Below are 25,208 nucleotides of genomic sequence, written 5' to 3' on the forward strand. Positions count from 1 at the left end.
TTTGTTAGTCCTCCAGGTCACTGTATGGCAAGAGACCATTTGTCCTACTCACTGTAATTCCACAATTAAATCTGGAGGCTATTAATGAAAGTGAGTTAGTCAGTGAGATATGTTGGGGTAGCAGGCAGCACACTTACTGATTGTTCTTTCTGCAGTGTGGACTTCGTTTAGCAGAACTCTGACAGAAATGGGCAGAGGAGTCATGGTTTTTTTATCCTCCCCTCCAAAGTGTTTGTCATGCTGAGGCACAATGTGTTTGATATAAGAGAGAATATCTTACATTTTCTGTCTGAGGGAAGCCGGCTGCATTGTGTTGTATTGATGCTCGGTGGGCCGCGGGGGCCACAGCAGGCTATAATCACCATGGGAGACGAGGAGAAGTGGGAACCATGTCATTTGGAAAAGCATAGCAGCTCAGGCACTGAGGGAAAGACTGCTGGGGAAATTACCAAGTGCTTCTGGACAAGTATTATCTAGGACTACTTAGACACAGAAGGGGAAAATAACTATGATGATACATTGGATTCAGAAATGATAGATGGAGTGGTGGAAAGGAACTAATTTGCTCAAATAGAGTACTTAAGCACAATTTTTAAGGGACTTTTACTTTCCTGGAGCATTTGCATTTAATGCCACTTTATAGCGTGCTTAAACTCCACAGCTTTTCAGAGGAAATATTGTGTTTTACATTTATCTGACAGCGGTAGTATAGTTGCTTGTGCAGAATAAGACTTTAAATACAAAGCATATGAACCTCTTAGACTAACCAACAGTATATAAAAAGGGCAAAATGAGCTTCACCAACCAGCTACAACATTAACGTGCTGCTTAAATGTTAATTAATTCATAGTAATAATCCAATAATATATCACATATAACTCTGAAAGGGGTCAATTTCCCTAATAAGTACTTTAACATTTCATACTTATGCATATTCCACTGTTGATACTTCTAAATTTAGCTAAATGCAGTACTTTTCTCCCAGTGGAGTATTTTTACATTGTGGCATTGCTATTTTCATTGAACACTTTTTCCACCATTATGACTAACTTTTACTCAAAGTGCACATTACTTGAAGATCCCCTCCAGACATGTATTAAGACATATAAAAATACTCTGCTTGAAACAATAATGGGTGTGTTTTTCCACAAAAAAAGTATAATTACCATGTTGAAATCCTTAAAATGACATTTACTTCTCCCTCATTAAAAATTCCAGAGTCAATGAATATGCAAATATATTTCATTTCAAAAGTTACACCACTTCCTAGAAGATATCTTCTCAGTGTATGTGCACTGGAGGCTTCAAGTTTCCACATCACACTTGTGTAAGGGGAAAATTGGACCAGGATTGGCTCCAAACTATTTGTGATGTTACAAATCATGCTTGTAGGCTCATCCCCTTAAAATTGGATTTTCAATGAGCTCAGAGAAACTTTCCGCTTTCAGCAGATGAAGGTGAAAACAGCTTCTAGTGTCAAACTCTGGACATACATCATTCTGCACAGTGAAGCTCAAACATCCAAATGAAGTAACAATAAGCAAAACACAGTTTTGAGTGGAGGTGGACTTTAATATTTTAATAAATACAATGAAAAGATTTAAATCTTTGGACTTTGGGCTTTGAAATCGATTTAAAAAATCAAAACAGAATGACATAGTTGTAGTAGGGACACAGACGTGTGTTGACAGAGTGTATAATACTACTTATATTTAACTTTACTTTGTTTGTAATAGGTTTGTGTTCAAATATACAAAACTGCAAACAAATGACACATTAGGCTATATAAATCGAAATTACTGAATTATGTGGCACGAGTGCTGAAAAAAAAGAAGAAACAGAAGTCAAATTTGACAGTATTTTTTATGCAGACTTTACGTTTCTCATTTAATAGGCTACAGATTTTAAACAGAGGGCTACTAGTGAAAGTATAGCCATACTGCTTTCAGTTAAAATATTGTATGTCTGATGTAATGTGTGTAAGTTTGCAGTATCTTTAGATGTTTGGAAAGTAGAGGGCGTCCAGAGTCCCCTCACTCCTTCACCTATGCTACGCCCCTGCGTTTGGAGGAAACTTACTTCCTTCACTTTTGGACTCTATCTGATTTGGGTTTATGGTCCACCAGTGTTGTCATTAGCTTTCGACTGACAAAATACTCTGTAAAACTTTAACAAGCCCTAACTTAGAGGACGTCCAACGTTAAGGAGATTAATTCTTGGTCCGTGAAGAACAGGACCTTGGAATTAGCATACGGTTACCATGGAGACGGAAACACGCTAAATCCAAAGTGCTCCACAATGTAGACATTAAGAAAGTTTGTTTTTAAGTGGAAATACAACCCCGCATATCTAAGCATTCTTTTTTTCAAATATAAATGACCGATAAGGAGACTGAACGGTAGGTGACAGAGGTTACACTTCACATCTGTGGAGGAGACGCCCATCCATCGCCTCATAACGGACCCAGATTTATAGCTAGTGGGGAATTTATTGGCGGTTGAAACTTTGCGTCGAGTCAAGGTTTGTTTGAACTATCGTCAGACGACATGAAGATCCCCGGAAAGGAGAGCTGTATTTCTGGAGGAGAAAACAAGTCGCCCTTCTCATAAGGTAACAAGAAATAAATCAGGTTTAATGAGGCTAACAGAGATTAACGTCCAGAGGTAGCTTGTTTAAATAAACGTTAACGTTACATCAGTCCGAAAATGTAAGCTAACGTTTGCTAACTGAGTTTTATTTGCATTATGTGCCACATTTACAGTCAGTCTTAACATTTTTTAAATTAAATTTCTAACATTTGGATTAATCTGGTCATATTCAGTATGGTCCTATTTTATTATTATATTTTTACAAAAAAAAAAAAAGCAATAGAAAAATACAAAATCAAAGTTTGAGAATTGTAGGGGAGAGCAGGGTTGGTAGTCACAACTTTCATTTGGATCCCTCAAAAACTGTATCATTAATAGATTCCTTTTCAATGTGTAATGAAAGCCTGAAGTGTCAGGTATGAATGGAGGGACCTTCTGTTAAAAAGATGTGGACTGTCAAATACGTCTTGTGCACTTGTGACAACCATCCCCAACGCTGGGCTGGTAGTCACACACTATGGAGTTGGTTGTCCCTATGTTATTTTAATGGGGGGGGGGGGGGGGGGGGGGGGGGATAAAAAGTGGAGGCAATCTTTAAATTGAATTTTAAAAGTTCAATTTCATGTTGAATGTTCATGAATGTGACAACCAACCCCAGAAAGAATGAGACAAGCATCCCCAACTGGGATTTTTTGCTACCGACAAAGCTAACAACCACATGTTGTAGCATAGCTAAAAAAAAACAAAACTATCTAAACTATAGGTCTCCTCTCATACTTTTTAATGGTAATAATTGTTTTATTATAAACCCATGTATAAAAGCCTAGAAGAGAAACACTGAAGAGCTGGATATTTACGTTTTGACATGAAAAACACTAAAAGTCCTCTCACCTCAATGTCAAGTGTCTTACACCTGAAATGACCTTGTAGGTGACCTCTGACCCCAATTCTGAAAATTTCAATGCCACCATTTTTAACAGCGCCCTCTAAGGAGCTACATCTAATGAATGTGACCACTAACCCTGTTCTCCCCTACATTTTAAAATATGGCTATAACTTGGTTGCAGAGAGTCTGCAGTGTATATGGCTGGATATTTACTTCATGCTTACCTATTTTACACTATAGATTTGACTTAGCTACATGGGTCAAGTTAAGTAATTTTTATTTATTTAGCCAAAACCACCAATTTTAACCAGGAGGGTCAAGCTTTGAATCTTGAGTGGTGTTTTATGTTGTCTTTTCAGGTGTCTGAGAGCAAACACAGCCGTGAGAAAATGGTGAAAAACAAAAATATTGGTGAGCGGTCCCATCGCTCTTCCACATGCAAGACGAAAAAGGCCGGCTCCCAAATCGCAAGTGGCAAAGACCTGACTCCTCTGGATAAACCAGCCGACAGTGACATCCCTCCCGCTTCCCCAGAGCTCTTGACCACCAGCCAAGGTCAGCTGGGCTTTCCAGACAGAGTCTACCTGCTGGCATCAGTCATCTTTCAGAATAACCACCTGGAGAAGCTGGCTGCCCACCGGCTGGTGAATTATGGCAAAGAAAGAGGGCTTCCGTTGCCAGAAGTCAAAGATGAGATGCAGCGCACTGCTTATGAGCTTGCCTTCAATACACTTAAATGTGAGTGTGACAGGTAGAGTGAGGTTATGTTGGATTTATTTCTTTTTCTTCTGTCATTACTTACCTTCATCGCACAAAAAACACACCCACACATTATACACTTTTAAGTGTGTATGTGTGTGTGTGTGGACTTTTAAATGAGGACATCAGATAAGGGTATTCAGCAACCCCTATTTTGATTCATTTCAGGTACATTAAATTGCAAGTAAAACCTATTTGATACCCGGCAAACAAACAGCCATTTGAAATGAGAATGAATAGCCCTTAGGAAGTTAATTGACAGGTAGAATTGGATATAGATAGATTGATGAAGGGCAAGTAGAAGAGAGAAAAAAAAAAGCTTGAATGACCAGGGGGAATTCTGTGTGATGCTACAAATCAATTTGGCCCATAATCTGTTATCTGGAACTAGGGTGGGGTCTGGGCGGCCGAAGTCACAGGGGTGTGTAATCACCATGGTGACAAGGGAGGGGAGGTGAGCCGACTGTCAGAGTAGGAAGGTGGCTGTAATCGATTTAATGCGCTTTCATAAGATGGAGAGGTCAGGTAGCAGGAACACCCTCGTAAATGATCTTGTTCTTTTTTCGCTATCCATACGCTGAACCCGGATACGCCCCCCGGCCTACAAGTCCCACAATTAATGCAGATCACCTGAAAATATCCATCATTACATGCCCCAGCAGCTAGTTGCACTAACCTTTATTTGATTTACAGCTGTAGGTCATAGTACTTACATTAGCAGGGGAAATTGACTAGATTGGAAATTGAAATTGACTAGGATGAAGAATTTAGTGTCACTGTTGGCACATGTGAACAAGAAAATTTGGACAAGGACATAAACTTTATCTCTGCTCAGAGATTTCTTTAAAAAAGTGGCTGCTTGAGCTCAGAACAAACACAGTACACTGTATTTCTTCTTAAATTTAATCCCCTTTTTGTTCAGAGCTTATTTCAAAAACAAGTATTCCTCTGTTTTATTAGAGCAGTGTTAGTACAGCTCTTATTGTTGTTTCCATCCCCCACATGTGACATTTCTGGAATTAGTCCATTTGTAGATTTTCAGCTAGTGGGATAATACAACACAGATAATGTAAAGGAAAGAGGAGCTCAGAGGCATTGGGTAGCTTACAGGATAATAGACAGATTCATGCGCTGGGTGCAGTATTCTTCATTTTTGATTTGACCTTTTCTTGATATGGGCCATGGTCTAATGGAAAAAAGTTGAGTTTAAATGTTGGCATGACTGGTGACTTTCCGTGATCACATATGTATTTTTGTTATGTGAGATTCTCTGGCACTCGCTGTGTGGTGAAATTAGGTGCAGATGAAATAACACAGACTGGAAGCCAATGTTAATCTCTCCTCTTCCTCCTCCTACGAACTGGCTGACTTTTGGTGCAGAAATTGATTTGCTAGTGACACACACCCATGCTGGCAGTCACACACACACACATACACATCATTCGTGCACCGCCTTGGAATGACTGATCCAAAATTGAGCTGAGGTCAGATGTTAACCTAAAGAAGAAATGCTTCAACAGCGAAAAAATGCACGGAGCAAAATGCCAATGAGCTCCTTTATTGATCTCACGATTATAACTCTTATCTGCTCAAAACAAAAAAGTGGCTCAGTAAGCTCCGTATCGGTGGCTGACGACACAGACTTGTCTGTTACTGCGATTGTCAGTCGATACGACAACATGGAGTGAGAGTTGGCAATGATGATGTTTACCCCTGGTGTAGATTTGACATTTCATAAACAAAGACGCAGCTGAGGTCGCCCGAACGACAAATATTAGCAGTCAAGTCCTTTTCGCCTTCTCTTCTCTCCTTCTTCTCCTCCTCATTTCATTCTGTCTCGTATCTTCAGGGCTTTTCTATTTGTTTGACCTCTCCTGTCTCAGTGACTGTCTGCTTTTTGTTTGCTGCTTGATCGCAGACCTAGAGGCAGTTTATGTCGTCAAGGTTTCATATCTGTCATATGTTCTTCTGATACAATATGTGCAGATGTTAACGTATGAATAAGTATGTGTAAGTCATTTTTGCGTGATTTTTTTTGCTGGTAGGAATTTAGTTGACCTTGTTGCTATCCATGAGTGCCCCCCCTCCTCCCCTCCGCCTTTCCTGCTTCTTTCTTTCTTCCCACTCCTCTGAGTATTTCTGCCTCATTGTCCATACTGCCCAACTGGGTTGCCAGATGCCCTTTGTCAGATGACTGCGGCCGCTGTATGTACAACTAGAAAGGTTCTTTGGACCACTTTGTGTTAGGCTGGATTTAGAGCATGAAAGAGAGAAAGGCTGTCTTTTTTTTGTCCTTGACCACAACCAGAACAGCCACCACCAGCATGCCTCAGCAAATATGAAACTTTCCAGGTGCATAATATGTAAGATAGATTTGCCATTTAGCCCAGAGGTTATGGTGTAACTCATGTCCAAGTTCCTTTTTTGGCTGATCCGCTGTTAGATTAATGTGCAATCGGGTGCAGTGATGCGGAGCATTGTGAGACAAAGGCCTCGCTAAAGAGAAGAGGAGCCTGCCCTCAGGTCTGGCTCCTTCACAAAGGATTTGTTTGACTCCAGTCACCATCAGTCACTGCTCGTTGTGTAATACCTGGATGGAAGCCACAAACACACAACCTCAACACAAGTCCTGTGATGACTAGCGCCTCCTGCCGGTGAAATCAATCACTTTTTTGCATGTCAGTTTTTACAGTCAGTGCTCAGATTTAAGAAATTATGGCTTGTCCCACAAGTAAAGTGTGTAAAGATGTCTACTGAAAGAGAATTATAGCTGATTTTTTTCTGTTTTTTCCTCAACCTGCTATGTGTGATTTATAGCACGAGGAAGACTATGACCTCCACAGACCCGACCATCATGGCCCCTTCTTGGGTCTGCACAGTGTGCAGTGAGTGGTTATCTCTTAGGGGCTTATCTTTAAGGCCTTCTGCAGTAATGGCCGCTATTGTAAACCCCATTGACCCACATCTGCTATAAATTAGAGCACTGCTGATGATACACTGTTGTTTTCTCAAATAAAGATAAGCTCTATTACTGTATGTGCCAACATTTATCTGTGTACCTGGCTGTTTGTGTGTGTGTGTGAGGATGCATGCAGATGTTTGTGTCTGTCCTGCCCTACAGGCTCTCTATCCAGCATCAATTTGGCTGAGACCCAGAGTACATGATTTGTGGTGTTGCGATAAGTTAACAGCAGTGTCTGTGGTTTCCATGGTGTCTCAGTGGACAGGCTCTGTCCTGGGTTTACCTCCTATTTGCAGCTTAAGTGTCTGTCGAGAATAGGAAGACAGCAGCCATGCACGCATGTGGTAGACACACACTGCACATGCATTTTAATGTTACTGCAAGTATTCACATTTGCACACATAATAATCTGCATGAAGAGGCTTTTCTCAACCTTGATAGAAACACATCCACATTAGAGAAATTATCCTTCTCTCCCGTTTCCATTAGGTAATGAGCAAACACTGTACCTGTGGAGTGGCTCTGGAAGCAGGTGTTCTTTAATCCCGATGTGATAGACTGGATCGTGATGCCGTCTCTCCATCTCTCTCAAATTGAAAAGGAGAGCCCACTGATCATGGATAGGAATGAAAAGGGATCAGTCTCTGTGTGTTTTTATGTATATTTCAGAGGCCTCCTGTCGGCTAGCGAGACAGATGCTGCTTTCATGATATGACAGCCAGTGCATGAGGATGAAATAACGCACTAAAACCAGACATAGATATCTGATAGGCAGCTTTCACCGCCCTTTTTCCGTCTACTGTCCAGATTTGATAAACGAGGTCACGCAAAGTTTAATTGTGTAGCCAAAGAGTGAAGGAAAACTCACAAAAATATCTGATGTAAGTTTTATAATACCTTCTGAAAAAAGTATAAAATAAGACTGCATCTGTATGCAAGTAATGTGTTTTGAATAAAATAAAGAAAATAAAAAGTCGTACAAGCACATGAAATGAAAGATGAAGTGTGCCTGCTATATTTGGTTTGACTGATCATGCTTATGTGGTCTGTTTATTACTGCAGATGTCATTAATGTCATCAGTCCTTCGATTTCTCACTCCAGATACAATAAATGAAAGAAATGAGGCAAATGAAGAATCAGATTAACTCTAATTAAGCAGCGAATAAGCATTTAATCACGGTAAATTAAACCCTTCATCTAATTGAATTATCTTTTCAAATTAAATCACGATCACTTGGGGTGCCTCTAGGAGCCTCTCTTGCTCTTTGTCTTAATCTCTTATCTCTCTTTTTTTCTAGACACGTTCTTGTCATTAGATATGGATTTGTCCTTCACAGCATATATTTTACCAGTTAATGGGTAGGAGTAATTTCTCGTGCCTTCATCTCATGCTCCGAGTGAAACAGTCGGGATTGGTTTCCAGGGATAATTAGACACCGATATAACGGATGGTGCTAATATGCATCATTATTACTGAGACACATAATTAGTAATGGAAATCCCCATCGTTCTACCTAACTTTGTCTTACTTTGTTTCTGCACAGATCAAGAACTGCTGGAGGATATCATGATTGACAGCTGCTTTTACCTCACTCAGCCAATGGTAAGTGAGCTCCATAGAAACAGTTGTTTGTTTTTTTTTAATGTCCGCACCCACAGCAGCAGTTTAAGAAAAGCAAACATATCTCGTTGCTTTCAATGTGCATCTGAGTATTAAAGCCCTTTTGATTCTGAGAGGCTGTACATTAAGTTTGGGAGTTTAGCTTGCTAATCCTTTGTAGCATTGTTTACCACATGCTGTTCTCTCCAACTCCTTTGACAGTGCTTTACTCAGTGTTCTCCAATATTCATGTCCTGCTGTTCATACTCTAGACCTCTAATCAGTAACAGTAATATTGATGCATTACACTGATACACTCCTTTCATCAACTCACCAAGCACCTCTCGTCTTTTATATTCCCTCCCCTAATCAATGACAATCACTCCCTTTGGAGTAACACATCTTAGAGGTACTATGTGGCAGAACATGTCTGACTGTGTCTATTCCTTTATTGCTTTTCTGAAACAAAAAAACCCCATTAATTAGTGATGAAAGCAAAATGCTGTAACAGCCAAGCGGCAGTGTATTTGGATGTGTTTGAGTGTATTCTGCACAGTGTCTACACTACATCTGTCCTAGAACCATTGTGCTTGATGTTATTGGTGATACTATGCTGTTTAGTCATAAAAACAAGACTCCCAGCACAGCCGTGAACCTGCGCCTGTTAGTAGAAGAACGCCCTGCTACTTAAATGAGGAGGTATCCTCTGGAGGAGATTGGCATGTACTTTTGCCCTACTTTTAACACTCCGCATAAAAGAAACAGTGGAAAAACGAGGGCTTTCTTTAGCTGCTTCTCTAACAGTCTGCATGGTGATAAAACACACACACAGAGCACAGAGCACAGAGCTAGTCTGTGTGTGTAGTGAGCTGGTAGAGGAGAAGAGTAATGAAAGCAAGAGGTGTAGAATGTGTAAACAGGAGGCAGAGCTGTCATGGAGTGTACAGATTGTAGACGTTTAATGTCTACAATCTGTACAATGTCTCAATTTCAGTGAGTGCACAAACCTATATAGACAGATACATTAATACTCATGAATGTGTGTCTGCAAAGCAATGCCCACATACACACACATGCACTCGCACTGTAGCCTCGAGAAATATGGCCCCGGGTGAAATGAATGGGTCTCCCTATGTGTTGGTGGCAGGTCGTTACTCTGCATCCCTCTAGCGAGACAATAAAGCCCAGACACAATGAGACAGTCTTTAGAACTCGCTCTCACCTCCTTCTACACTGCTGGCATCTATAAAGTTCAACCTTGATAGAGAGAGGAGAAATAGGAGGGTGAGAGGGAATAGGCTGGAAAGGGAAGGGGGAATGGGGGTGGGGTTACATGAGGGCACTGGAAAAACAAGGAGAATGAAAAATTAAGATACAGAGAGCCTGAGGCACATTTCATCACAATGGAAGAGAAAATGAAGCCTAAATCCTATGAGAATGGAAATAACCTGAGTGACAATGTAGAATCGAGGGAGTATTAGGTACACTGGCACATTTAACGTGGCCCAAGTCCTATGTGAAACGAGCCATATGAAACTTTCTAATGTACAAATTTACATCCTGAAACTTCTTCAAAATACTTCAAAAATACCTCCCTGTGTATCTGTAATTCCAGTGACATTCAATTCAATTATTACAATATAGAGTCGTGCAAGATTTCACCCATCATATCCAGTGGTAGGCAGAATTAAGGATAACTACCTTTAGTCTGTCTAATGTTAAAAATCAAAGTACGGTTAACTGTCTAAGTGTTTGATTTTGCAACAGAAATAATGATACAGTAATGCTACCTTTGCCTTATTTGTAAAACTCACCCAATAAATCTAATTTTCCTTTGGCCAACTTGATCTTCAGTTTAACTAACCCAGCTGACAGTCATTTAAGTTCGAAATGAATCAAAATAAGGTGAACCAAGTTTCTCATGACAGAATTAGATCTGAAGTGACTAAACACAGTCAGCATGTTTACTGTTGGCTGATGTCCCACTGTGGGACGCTGTTGCCAGGCAACCTAATGACAGAGGATTTTTCCCACACCCAGGGGTTTAACCTTGGTGGAGGGCAAGTGGAACTTGAGGTAGAGAGGGAGGACGAGAGAGGAGAAAAGTGGAGTGCCACAACCTGTCTTTGAAACTGACCTTTACAAAAATCAAATTAAAAGCCTCCGGAATGAATAATAATGGCTAATTTCTTAGCTGCAGCATAAACCCTTGTAGCGTTCGAGCTTCTCGCCCCATTAGCCCAGTAGTGAAGCCGTGGCAAGCTGTTGCTGCTGCGGAACACCATCTGCTACTAATGCGGCTGGTGCCCTCCCAGCCTCAGGGAGAGAGAGGTGGAAAGACAGAGATAGAGAGAGAGAGAAAGAGAGAGAGAGAGAGAGAGAGAGGACACAGGAAGGTATAGAGAGAAGTAGAGAGTGATGAGGGGAGAGATAATTGTAGAGGAGGAGAGGTGGAGACGTAACCCAGGCTTCCTCCCATGTTTAATTAAGTGGCAGAAGTGGGGTCACGGCAGGACATCCTGGAGCTACTGTGTGTGTTTGTGTGTGTTTGTGTGTGTGTGTGTGTGTGTGTGTATCGGCTTCTGCAAACTGGATATTTCAATCTCTAAATCTATACAGATAAATAGTCTCGCTCCACTGTAGCCCTCATTAGATAACCAAAATAGCACTATTGCCAGTACACTGTCACTGGATGTCAGCTTGTATTGTCTTGGTTTTGCATACTTGTCTATTCTAGATATGCACCATATCCAGTTGGTTTTTAGGCGCAACTGTTCAATAAATAACAGCTTGTTTCTCAGTCATCTGACTATTAATCAAATAGCTTCTTTCCTTGTTCTTGTTAAAATGGAAGTCACCAATTAACTGTACCCTTTGTTCTGGTGTTCTAGCCTGATGATCAGATGAGCCTGGTTGCCGTCATGCTCTATGACTTCCAGGACAGGAAGTTCCTCCCACGGGAACGCCAGGGGGAGGAAGAGTTCGTACAGGAAGTCAGAGATGTGGAGAACTACCTCCTCAGGTGAAGAAAGAAAAGTAAAAAAAAGAAGAAGCCTAAACCAAGAGTGAAATTATAAAAGGGAGAACAAATGGAAGAACAATGGAGAACAAATTATGAAAGGGAAGACGTAATAGAAGTTTTTTTTGTGTGTGTGTGTGTCTTGTATGTAGGTTTAAAACTAAGCTGGCAGCCTCTCTGGCTCGCTGTAGGATCAAACACGATCTCTTGTCCATTGAGTATATCCTGCCGGAGAGCGTGAAGACAAAGCAGGAGAGATCAAGCAGCCTACCGCTTTACGCATGGGTCAACACACTGAAGGGCAGGTCAGCTGAGCACACACACGGACACGCTGTACACACTGAAACGCTCCCTCTCACGCACAAAATCAGAGAACACACTCATCCGCTCAGATAGAGACCTGTACATAAACGCGCACACCTACATCAACACACATACCTTTAATTTGGGGTGCTGCCCAATGTTTTACGGGCCAGGTGCCCCGCTGACATCCAATTAAACCACCAGAGTGTGTGTGCGTCTACGTGTTGTTGTGCGTATGTGTGTGTGTTAATGTGTGTTCTTGCACGCGCCCCGACAGGCTGATTCAGTTAGGTGTAAATCCTGCTGCTGTGGACAGATTCAATCAGCAGCAACCCTCAGCAAGCTCTGGGACTGTAAAGGTCACCTGTTGGGACTAGTAGTGTGTGTGTGTGTGTGTGTGTGTGCGTGCGTGTGTATATGTGTGTGCGCCTTAATGGCTTTTACAGCACATACTACCATTAAAGTCTTTTAAAAGGCCACATAGTAATTCTACACACTATTATTATCTATGATGACAGTCTTCCTCTTCCTTCCAACCCTCACCTTCTTCTCTTCTCCCCTCATCCCTCTTTTCGGCTCCCGCTAATCGGCTCTTTTCTCTCATCCTTTCCTTTATATCTAGTCTTGATGAGGTCCAAAGGGTGCTGAAGAGTGTGGGCCTCTCGCAGGTGAAATCGATTGGGCAGCTGGAGGGGCAGACCTTCTGCCAGGATCCCCACTGCGGGGATATGCTGGTATTCCCTGCTCAGCTGAAAGCAGAGTTGCATTCCACCAAGCTGCTTAGCGACCACAAACTCATCATCCAGGTACAGGCTGCACAGAGAGAGGAGGTGTTTGACAAGAGGAGCCTGCTGCTCTCTATAGACTTGAGTATGGCTGCGGGAATCTGTTCAGCCACATCAATCTTATCTCTGATATTCATGACTTCACTTTGGTAATGGACTTGCTCAAATTGATTGTAAGGCTGAGATCCCTTATGCCAACTAAGATTAGTTTGCCCTGATACAAAATATTTCACATCAGTTCCTCTCATCTGGCTATACTTCACTTTGAGCCATAAAGAATTATCCTATCTGGGAGGGAGGAGGAGGGGGGGGCACTTATAATCATTTAATTTCTACTCCATTAAAGTCAAGCTGCCATACAAAGTGTAAGCAGTGCACAGCAAAACACAACTAAATCGGATTTTGCAGCCAAATTCGATCAAATATTCAACACCACCGCCTAATGAGTCACCTCTCCTTCTCTCCGTTTCTTCTCTCTCACATTTTATGAGTCTCCATCACGCTGTCTCTCCTCTATTTCACTGTCGTTTCAAAATGTCCTCGCTCTGTTTCTCCTCCCTCACTTGTCTTCCCTGACAAACCCTGTGATCTGGATACTGACTACAGAAACTCAAGCCAGCCCAGTGTTTCCACAGGGATACATCTAGCACTATTTCCAGAGGGGACCCTATTGAGTGAAGGACATCTGTGTTGTAATTTGACTGCACTGCTACTCTCATTTTCTGTCTGAGTTTATCTTTTCGCTCCCTCTCCTTCTCTTCTCCACTGTGTACCCGCTCTGCAACAGACTCCCTCTCCTCTTTCATCTAATCCCACCATTATACAATATTCCTCCTAATTTCTCTTGTGTCTCATCAGTTTGCAGAGTGTTGCAGCAAACCTGGATCCTTAAGTCTTAAAGATCATTAAGCCTGTCGGTCTGTTTACCAAACTAATGCTTTATTCAATGTGTCTGTAGGATAAATCTTGCAGCCTGGGACCAAACTCAGTGCGCTCCCTGCTGCCAGATGAGGGTGACATTCTCATGGTGGGCTGCTTCTCTGGCCTCACCATCTCCCACACCGCCGCCTTAATTGCTGAGAAACACAAAGCCAACAGCAATGACCGGTCCACAGTCTACGTCTGTGTCAGCGATCGTACAGATGCTCAGAGGGAGGAGCTACAGCAAGTCGTCACCCTTATGGGCTGCAAGAGTAGGATGTGGATGGATGGATGAGTATTTGCTGACAATTAGCTGTCTTTGTTTTCATAGGCTGTCTTTATGGGGAAACTGAATATTGCCTATTGGCCATGTCACACTGATCCACATTTTTTCAGATTGCCTGTTCTTTATTAGTTAATAGTCAGTTTAGAAAAGTCATTATAAATTGTGGTCGGGTAGAGCAAAAATCCCCAGAGACTCTAGTATGCAGCCAGTGTACTTTAACCAAGATAATGCGTGCTGAGATTCTGAGCTGTATGTAAACATTATTGGCACATAAGTGGCTGCCACATCAGCTGGTCATTAAAGAAACAATAAAGCACATGTGACAAAGCTGACATATTTTGGGGTGTCAAGGCAGTGCATCTTTCTACGAAAAAATGTGTGACAGTGTGAATATACTTTAAGCATTGAGCAAATGTGTGTTTGTGATTATGCAGGCTGTCACTACACTGTATGTGCATGTCATTTAGATGTGAAGCTGATACCCAAGGTCTTCCAGTCTTTGGACAGTGATGACAAGCAGCTTGAAAACGTGCGCGTCATCCTGTTGACCCCCAAGTGTTCCGTGTCTGCAATCAGCAACCCTGTCGAGTTCATACTGCAAGAGAACGGAGGTACATAGTGATCTGTGAATACAACAGAGCCATATGCTGGATTTCAAATTTTAAGAGAGCCAAAGTTCTACACATTCATAAAAACCCTGTTGGCAAAATATGGAAATAAATGTTTGATTTAGGTTTAAAGCAAATCTGTACTAAGATTAAAAGTAAAGCTGTAGTGAACTAGTTTTAATGTTTGATCCACTGGAATTTATTAATAAATAAAGTGATTTATTCCCATAGAAGAACGATATGTCACAGAGTTTACTTGATTGCATCTTTTAAAACAGAGGGTGTAGAGCAACGCTATGAATTACGAGTTCCATTTCATCCATTTTATTTCTGTTTGATCTCTTGATGATCTACAATCCATGTTGGCCTGCACATCATAACCCTCTAACAAACCTGTCAAATCAAGCTCCTCCATCTCCTTCTGTGGATGTAATTTATATTAGAGTTGCCTATATATCTCCCACAATTACACAGAGCACACACTCAAACAGAAAAAATGCTTATTTTTTTCAGACACAGACCTGCTGCAGGATTTATCCCAGGACTCCGTACCCCAGAGCAAACTGGAAGCCCTGGTTGCACAGCAGAGGAAGGATATCGATCATGCCTTGAAATGTGAGGGTTGAACCACCTCCTGCACACAAACACACACACACACACACATCACGCCATCAGAGTGAAGCCTGTGGTGTCCCTGGGAGATCGGCTGAGTCTTAATTAGGAATGCTAATGCTGCTCTGCCCCGGTCAGCCACCGTCTGCTGCAGCATTCCTCACGTTTTTTAATTAAGTGATTACTTACTGCCTTGTGTTGTATATATTCTGTGTAGAACTTCACATGGCAGAAGGAACCACTTTTTTAAGTGACACTCTAGATGTTCTTCTATTCTTTTCTGTGCAGATGTTACAGTTACATGTCACAAGTTCAAGCTTAGCCTAGTTATAACTTCAATGATTACTAAGTGGAGATTTACACAAACGAACTAGTTCTTACGCAGAGATTAGTTTGGTACTAAATGTCCAAATAACAGCGGTTAGTTTAGCATAAAGGGATATTTCCCTCCCACTGTAAACTGCATGAGTACTACTAATTCTAATATAATATTTCTCTAATATTTCTCTAGGTATGAAGATAAAAATAAAACAAAGTCAGACCTACATTTAAAAAGGATTGGCAGTTCAGTTAATTTTATCTTTTGGCCCCTAAAACAGTTATTTTTGGAAGTTATGTTACAGCTCGTGATGCTACAGTGACTTCCTGTTTATATAGTTGGTTGCTTCTTATTGGACAGCGCTTCAGCAACCATTTTACACATGACTTAAGTGTTTACTAGCTAAGACATTTCTTAGGTTTTAATGATGCAACCCCGTTGTGAAATCCATGTTATTCTGCTCAGCTGTGTTCTATATATTGTATTTTATTCCATTCAATAGTGTGTTAATCTTTGTTTACGAGCAACACTCATTAGCCGCAGTCCGTCTTGTATTGTTCAGTGCTGTTCTTTTTGTGTTGGTCTGGGTCATGTTCATTAAGCAGGTGAAATCTTTCTGTTAGGGGCACTGAGAGCCAGCTCCTCTAATCACGCTGCCATTGATCGGCCCCATCTCAACATTTTTGCCAGTGTAGATAGTTTCTAATGGGCCTGTTAATTAATGGTGGGTGCGTATCGAGTGCCTTGGCTCAGTTGAGTCGATGGTCTCATTTCATTGCCTCTACGTAGGCGCACGCAAAGACAAATGCTCACACCGACACACACACCTCCGTAGGCCTTAGTGTCTGAGAGGTGGGTGTGTTGTGGAGCAGAACACCTGAATGATAAATGTGTCTGCCTCATGCCTCTGTTCCCTCGTCTTCTTGACTCAGTTCCACTTCCTTTACAAGTGATATTTCACATTAGTTTGGAGCTGATTTGCCACATCTGAGCAGGTTTTATTTGTTATCAGCTCAGTGTTAATTGTTTCTGTCTGGCTATAATTAGTGAGCAAGAGAGAAATCAAAGCTCAAATGAAGAGAATCAAACGGCCGGCAGCCTCGCAAATCTACAAGCCAGCAGCAGTTGAATAAAATGAGCAATTTACGTACATGAACAGTATGAAGAAAGTAATATTCAAGCCCCCGTTTCTTCAAAGGGAACGCTTGATGAGGAGGATGTCTCAGTTTGAATAATCAAATCTAATTGTCATAAAATGAGAGGGAGAAACACTCGATATGTGTGTGTGTATGTGCTTGTCTGTCTATCTGGTTTAATTGTTCATTAGATTAGTTTGTTGTTAAGAAGTGTGGTCTCTATTTCAATGTCTTGGTATTATGTGTCACAGATTTATTCAAATTTAAAATGCAACACACAGATGTTACGTTTTGTCTGCATTATATGAACATAAAAACATTCATACAGTACATTGAAACAATGCACACATGCATGTCTGTGTATAGTCCCCAAGGTTTTAGCAGTGGTGTACTCCACCTGTTCGTCATACCCAGAAGAGAATGAGGAGGTGGTGAGCAGAGCCCTGGAACAAGCCAATGCCGGGTCAGAGCAGGAGAGCGAACCAAAACAAGCTAACTTCAGGTCAGCCTCGGCCTCTATCCTTCAGCACCTGGTGCACTTTTTGCATCTGTCTCCGTCTGTTGTTTTTCTTTTTCTGTTTGCCTCGCTACTGTCAACCTGCCGAGGTGTTTGCCTGTCTCCCTTCAGACAGGTGTCTGTCAGAATCTCAGCACACCTCAGGCAGGAGCTAAAGATTCACTGAAAATATAATCAAAGGTGCCACTTTATGTCTCTAAATGTTGTGAAAAGGGCAGAAAAAAATATTTCCAGAAAGCTTGCCTCTCCATAGATGTATTTTATATGTTTCCACAATATTTTTTTTCATTCTGTTTGTGCGTGGGTTTATGTGGTTTGAAGAACACAGCGTTGAAGTTTACTGTTCCTGTGGACTAAGATCTACCAAGACTGACTCCTCCCTGCAGTAAGCTGGCCTGAGGTGCTGGCAGTGCCTCAGGCAAGCATAAATAAAAAACAACTGGTATTATTGGTATGGATCGCACTGACTTCACCTGGACAACTCGTGCACTTGTGTGCATTTGCTAGTTGATGTGTGTTGTGTTAAGTGTGTCTATGTCTTTTTGCATACAGTGTTAACCACACTAGCCAAGTGGCTTTAGGGACTGATCAGTCCATCATTTGATCAGTCCAACACTTTGGTCCACACAAATGTCTCAACAACTAATGGACCATCATAAAATTTTGTAAAGACAAAATTATCCACAGAGGATGAATCCTCCTGACTCTGTTGATCCCGTCTTTTCATCCAGCGCCACCAGCAAGTCAACATTTCACACTGCACACTGAATATCTGGACAACTATTGGATGGATTGTCATGATATAACTTTGGAGATCCCTCAAAATTTCATCTAGTAAACTAAGATGTTGGAGATGGTCAAAATTATTCCTGCTAAACATCTGCATGTTAACATTGTCGTTTTGGGCCTGTTAGTATGATGATGTTAGCGTTTAGCTCAGAGCACAAGTACAACCTCACAGAGCAGTAAGTATGGCTGTAGACTCTTAATTTTGCTGTGTTTATGTGTGTTTCATCCAGGCTGAGCCCATCCCCGTTCAGCTCTCCTAACCACGCCGAAGGCCCAAAACAAACAGATCCCTTCTTCACGCTGAAGCCCTCAGAGCAGAGTAATGGCTGCTTCCTGGCTGTTCTCATGAAAGAGGTGAGCATTACTAAAGCATAATGAAACCTCGCAGAGTCAAACCAGTGATTAACCCCGGTGAATCGGTAAAGAAGGGACAATATGTGTCTCACCAATATGCACTTTATTATTTATTTCTACACAAGACTTACTGTATTTGACACAGGTCAGTTTTGTGTTATAATATTTTATTGAGTGTGCTAGTAACCACAAGAAAGGAAGAGTGATGTAGGAAAGTGCTCCAGCTGGACCAAGAACCAGCCACCATGACTGAATGTCAAAGCTAATAGTAGTTCCTCTATCAGCCTCTTTGTGCTGGCACAAAAACTGTAAGAAGGAAGATTTGGGAAAAACTCCAACTTCTCTCTTGAGATTTAAATGCAGTACCTTTTTCCTCAGGATGTCAGGGTCTACATGATAACTTCACTACTTAAATAGAATCTGCTTCAGCTAAGCTCTTTCAAAAAAGCAACACCACCAGTCTGCTGCTGCTGCTGCTGCTGCTGCTTTCAGGCAGTACAGCCAAGGAGACAAGCAGGGACAAATTTAGCTCATTTAGTATCCGGTTCTGGCAAGCTTTCTGGTCTCCTGTGATGAAAAAAGTTCCAACATTAGCGCTGGAACCAGTGACCATGATATCAGGGTGTTATTTGGCTGACTGTTGTATGTTTGCCTGTTGATGTTGTTCAATACTGCTCAGAGAGAAAGTATCTTATACACGCACCTATATTTGTACAGACAGACACATACAGTGTACACTGAGGTGAAACTTTGATCCCATATTTATATCTGATAGAAAAACTCCCTTGTCCTTCACCTGCTTTCCTCTGAGTCCTGTAAGCACATCACATAGTTGGCTCGCTCGTGGATCCACACTGATGGACACACAGAAGAGACTAGTTGAAAGGGGTTTAATTGGTTATCCATAAGACGAGTGTGGGAATTATGATGAGGCAGGTACGATGCGCTGCCTGCTATCTGTCAAAAACAAGCATCCACAGGGAAGCTGAAGCACGGTTGTCTTGTGAGTGTAAAACCAGAGCCTTTGAGTGTGTTTTGGTTTGGGCAGAAAGGGAAAAGTAAGCTGGGAGCCAGGCTACTGAAGTTAAGATCAGGTGAAAATGAGCATCAGAGTCCTTGACAGGTATTTGGTCAAACTCTTGAGAAAGGAATAAAAGTTTAAGAGGAAAGAGGCCAGACCGCTAGAAGAGATGAGAATGTTTGGTCACACATGCAGGAGTCTTATTCAAGTCTAATCAGGAAACTAAAAAGAAAGTGTGAGATGTGGAAGGAGGAGGTGGCGGGGTGAGTGTGAGTGAATGCAGAAGAAATGGGAGGACTGAGGAGGACATTGTCTGGGTCAGCTTAAGAAATAGAAATCAGGTAAGTCAGGATGTGATGAGAGAAGCGAGAGGGAGGGAGGTTGAAAGCAGCTTCAGAGCACACAGTTGGCCTCAGATTTCATCGCCCAAAGGAGGAAAAGAGGTGAATGATGCCCCTTGAAAATTAGTCACCGTTGAAAATCATGGATGTAGTGTCTTTGAAGTGATTTGGAACTGAAATTGTTGCATTTTCAGCAATGTCAATGTGTGTGAAAGGAGCTTTCTGATACATTTTCTGACTATTTTCTGAACACTGGTAATTGTGTTGTCTTGTTACAGGCTTCATAAAGTCTCTCTGTCTCTGTCTATCCCTCTTTCCTCCTCTCCCTCTTTATTATTTTTGTAGGTGGTTGTTAAGCGAGACAGTAAGACTCTTATATGAGGCTGTAGGTGCAGTGTGTTGCAGGGGAACTACATGACTGGTGAAGGTGCATCAGCAGGTCTCATCAAACCTGTGTGACTGGGGTTCCCCACCTCCCCCTCATAATCCACAGCATCACAGCGTTTATGACACACTCCCTCTCATTATGAAATCTGCTCTAACGCTTATGATTCCAGTGCAGGGTTATTAAGCCATTTTACCCCCCGCTGGGTGTGACGGAGCTCTCCTGCACTGTAGTGTCTGCTCCTCTCTGGCTATCCATCATGTTTTATACCTCCACAGATAGGAATGAAAAGATAATCAAACTGCTGTAATGGCGCCTCAAACAGGATTTTTTTTCTCCGTTCCTCCAATAAACTCAGCTAATCAAAAGTTATTGTGGCACTCTGAAAAGTGCCATAAAAATAGCAATTATATAAGTGTTTGAATGCTGTCTGGCGCCTAGTAAAGTTCTTTATGAGCCTTCCATACAAGAACAGCTGGGAACAATAAAGACAGTCAAGTGAGATGTTTCTGGCTTCATTTCCAGGAGAAGCGGAGCAAATTGCAGGTGGACTTCTGGCACAGACCCCAAATGCTGAAGGACAAATTTAAATGATAATGATAAGGGATTCAGAGAATTTGTTCTCTTCATTGTTTAGGGTGAGTTTCATGAATTTGGATGCTGTTGAAAGGTTTATTGGACATGATGATACATATTTTGGACACAACTACTGAAACAAAATGGGTTCCGGGTACGCTGTGGTAGCTAAGTTTGGCAGAATGTCGAAGGAAATGAGATTTAAAGAGTATAGCATAGTTGGTTAATGGAGATGGAGAGGAAGTGAGATTTACAGGGGTGAGGGGGAAGAAAGGAAGGCAAGGAGGCAGAGTGCCTGTTGAATAATTCAGCGCCCCTTGTCCGTATGAGTTAGCATCAATGAAGTTCATGGCGTCCACCAAAGACTGCATTACAGCGGTGCTTCTAAAACATGTTTACCTGTGTGCACAGAGTGTACTAATGCACATAAATACGTACACATGTGCAAAACACACACTCATTGTATGCACATGCACACTCCCTGTATGCATACATATGTACACATAATTATAGACAGCTTGTACAAACACATTTGCATTAAAGTACAAGCGAGTGCTTAAAAACAGAATACACACATAAACCCACACAGGCTGCATGTCCTCGTAGTGTACACTGTGCTTGTGAATAATTCAGGTGTTGAGGAGAGCAGTAGGCTGCTGTGTGGGCTGCTGCTGAGACAGCAGGTGACCCTGCAGCCAGCAACAAGGACATGGTGGCTCTCTCCTCTCCTCTCCTTCCCTCCTCTCCTCTCCTCTCCTCTCCTCTCCTCTCCTCTGAGACTCTATTGTTTTTTTTGTTTTGTTTCTGTAAACAAATGCATTTTGAGTGTGTCCATTAAATTCAGGTTATATGATTATGCTTAGTGCTGAACATTGGACAATGTCAGTATGTGATTGAGATACTTTTTAATGCAGTTAGAGCATTTTATCAGCATACGTTTCTGTGTCTGATGCCACCATATTTCTTCTTTAATAATGTACAACGTCTTTTACATGGAGTGTCAGGATGGCCTGTTGGTTAGTGAAGTCATCTGGTAACTGAAGACCTAGGTTTGAGATCTCATGCCATCCGTCCTGCTTAAGTGTATTCTAGCAAGAAGCATAAGCACACCTGTTCCCTCTTGAGAGTGCTGTATGCTCCTGTATACAGTAGAAAAGAAAAACTTTCATTTTCTTTGCTTCTTTTTTTTAAATCTTGACAGCCTGAGCCAGTGGTCAAAGAGCCACCACGGGAAGTGCTGGCCAGGGCAAACGCCAAAGGCATACTGGATAGGATTGGCTCCAACCAGCCAACCAGAAAAGAGCAGCATGGACATACCAACAGGTTGACAAAAGCAACCCATGCTCGAACTTCTCAGCACCACCTCTCTGTCAGTATGCAACCCAAAAGCCAAGAGAACAGGGGCAGCAACAGTTCTGCTTTGTGTGGACATCAAGGATTTGCTAACAGGCGGCAGTCACCACAAGGTAGGCATGATTATTCCAATCCTATATCTTAAATTGGAGTATGTAGTAACAGGTGCAAACGATGGACTAAGGTTTTATTATTTCTCATTGCTTTTCGTCTTTGCTTCTGTCTTTCCTCTCTCTCCGACCTCTATCTCATTGTTTTTGTCTCCTAGGAAAAGCCAAAACACTGTGCTTGCAGCCCTCAAAAAACAGTGGGTCCAGCTCCTTCTCTCTCTCCAAACAACAAAACACCATCTCGTCCTCCTCCTCCTCCAAACCAGAAAACAACACACCAACGAAAACCACCACTCTGCATCCTGCCCCGCCTCCTGCTACCCCCATAATCCCTGTGGTCCGTGCCCGCAGGGCTCATCAGGAAGTCCTGAAGCCTGTGGTACTCGTCCTGCCTCCCGTTCACTTCCCCAACTTCTTCTCACCCCAGCACAGACGGGCAGGATGCAACCCCAACCTCAACTACAACAGGTGGAGGCCCCCAGCTCAAACTGGGCCTGTCTCTCGCTCCAGTGGTAGTCTCTCCAAGGACACTCTGGTCAAAGCCCGGCCTTTTTTTTGACCCCACAAGCACCAATACAAACAGTAAAGAAATATTAACTTTTGTGCCAAATGCTTACTTAAATAAAGTCAGTAGTCTAGTCTAAATCTAAAACAGTGTTACTGATCTGCCACATTACATAAAGCTTGTGAAAATATAAATCACCTCAAATGCATCTGGAGCCATTATTACTTGTCATTATTACAATGTCATTAGTAGAGTCTTCGTGTGCCATAAAGAACAACCTTGCCACCGTCAGAATCTAATCAAACTGCATATATTTATACAGCTGGGCCATTTCAATGTCACTTCATGATGAATAGCTATTATATAGAGTTCCAGTGACCTGAAAAATTAAAGGACATATTCAAGAATCGGCTCCTTTTTCTTTTGATAATGCATTTATTGTCACAACAGATTACATTTACATGGTGTAGAGATGGGTGAAGAACAGAACTGAAATGATTTTACAGCATCTCTCTTGTTTGTTTTGTGTGTATGTGTGTGTGTGTGTTTCATTAGATCAGACTGCATTCACAGAGTTCATGTCGAGTGCAGGTGGTGGCCCCGAGCCATAGGAGCAGTGTAAAGATTTTGATAGCAGTGACAGCAGACCTTTTTACTGCTATGTGTGCATATTTGTGTGTGTGTGTGTGTGTGTGTGTGTGTGTTTGTCCGTGAGTGGGAGTAGACTGGCTGGATTTTTTCATAGGAAGAGAAAATATAGTTAACCTTTACTGTATGGCACAGATTAGATCTTTTTCCAAATCCTCAAGCTCTTCACATCTGCCAAAGTCAAGCTGGATCTGGAATTTCTTGCTACCACATAAATCTCGAGTGTTATGCATAAAGGTTCCTGAGGAAATTGTTAAGATGGAAAGTAACATTCTTGAGCTTTTAAACTCATTTTTTTTTTTGTATAATGTATGCAAAAAAATTACAATCTTAACTAATTTAAAAATACATTAAAAAGTGTTTTAACGTTCTTTTGCAGATCAACTCATCCATCAAGGAATGTAAAGTAAAAATCGTTAAATCTCGCAAACGGGGCAGAGAATAACCTTCTATTTAGTCGTGGGTGACTGTAGGAATAAGTCAGATTTTTTTTTTTTGTGCCAGTGTAAAACCAGTCATGGTCAAGTGGAGATGACTTGTGCTGAGAGCATCGACTTCTTGTGTGTTCACCACTCTTCTTACCGAGACCCTTTTTTAACTCGACATAAAACATATCCCATCAAGATAACATGCAAAATCAAAAACCCACATCTGTCCCATTTACTGTCACCAACACCTCCACATCTCTCCCTCATATCTACAAGTTCTGTGCCCTAAATACTCTCTTCCTACATACAATCATTTAGATACACTTCATTATTACAATCACTCCATTCATCCTCAAGGGATGTTTTTGTCTGTTTCAGGTTTGTCACACATGTTTTTATGGTGGGAAGTTGGAGGTTGCTGGCAAGTCTTTCTGGTTTTCCCATTCAGTTGTCAGATTCCCATGAAAGCAAAACGACACCTTTTCAGTCCTTGAAGGCTACTGTAGCTTCTCCGCCGTCCAATCCAGGAGCTCTTACTGTGCCGATGAATGTTTTTACAGAAGGGGACAGAGCATGAAAAAAAATTGAGTAAACCAATGAGTCTGTTAATAGAAATTTGGTCATTTTCTTCTGGGTTATCCTGTATCCTTTCTGCAGAGCGCTTGATCAAATAATCCATCCAGACCCAGAAAATCCACATAAAGCCAGCAGGTGGTTTTCACTTGGACACAGCAGCGTTCAAAGGTCAAAGTTCAACCAGTGACACCAGGTGACAGCAGCGAACACACTGCAGCTTTTACATTCCTCTTTATTTATTTTTTTTAAATCATCAGGCATACTTGAGGATTGCTCTCCTTTCCTTCGTCTGCGGTGGTGTTTGTTAACATATATGTACATCATTGTTTACCATGGCTGGTACTGATTAGGTGTTGTCGTGGCGATAGTGTGAGTGGCATCCAGGCGTTGGCCGGGGGAGGGGGTGGGTGCTGTGGTCACTGGTGACGGTCATTGCTGGGGAAGTTCTGACGGCTGTTTCTTGGGTTTCAGAGTGTCTATGAGAGACTGGACGCCGCGCTTCACGCTGGTGGTCACTCGGCGGGTCACAGAGTCCGCAGCGGGTGAGGAGGAGCAACCAGCGCGTTGGGAGGGCGGCCGTGCCACCAGACACTTCTGATACCGCAACTGAGAGGGAAGAAGACAGGCTTAGATGAGTTTTTATCATTTGGGTTTTGTAGAAAAATAAGGCAAGATGTATGTCGCTTCTAGCTTGTTGATCATTTATTAAAGGACCAGTTGGGAAATTTGCTTATTTGCAATTTCCTGAAACTATTCTTTTAAATACAAAATTTCCATTAATATTCATGTAGGAAACAAAATGACACACGTATACCACATC

At 41.9% G+C, this 25,208-nt stretch overlaps 2 protein-coding genes across 4 annotated transcripts in view; one reads left to right on the plus strand and one right to left on the minus strand.

Annotated features, from left to right (window-relative positions):
- The first annotated feature begins 2,110 nt into the window (after positions 1-2,110).
- Positions 2,111-23,143, plus strand: LOC137189380 (putative methyltransferase NSUN7). Its single transcript, XM_067599175.1, has 13 exons — positions 2,111-2,610; positions 3,834-4,212; positions 8,741-8,799; positions 11,688-11,818; positions 11,968-12,120; positions 12,741-12,924; positions 13,862-14,096; positions 14,578-14,721; positions 15,232-15,333; positions 17,152-17,287; positions 18,322-18,445; positions 21,970-22,234; positions 22,390-23,143. Exons 2-13 carry the CDS (start codon positions 3,864-3,866, stop codon positions 22,788-22,790), a joined length of 2,283 nt encoding a protein of 760 aa, XP_067455276.1. The 5' UTR covers positions 2,111-2,610; positions 3,834-3,863; the 3' UTR covers positions 22,791-23,143.
- Positions 22,954-25,208, minus strand: part of LOC137189379 (amyloid beta precursor protein binding family B member 2) — a 40,121-nt gene continuing 37,866 nt past the window's right edge. For all 3 annotated transcript variants that reach the window (XM_067599174.1, XM_067599172.1, XM_067599173.1), the window contains exon 14: positions 22,954-24,994. In XM_067599174.1, the coding sequence (XP_067455275.1) occupies positions 24,818-24,994 (177 nt within the window). In that variant the 3' untranslated portion in view covers positions 22,954-24,817. The remainder of the gene's footprint in view (positions 24,995-25,208) is intronic.

This window comes from Thunnus thynnus, chromosome 9 (genome assembly GCF_963924715.1).
Source record: "Thunnus thynnus chromosome 9, fThuThy2.1, whole genome shotgun sequence".
Classification (NCBI taxonomy): Eukaryota; Metazoa; Chordata; class Actinopteri; order Scombriformes; family Scombridae; genus Thunnus; species Thunnus thynnus.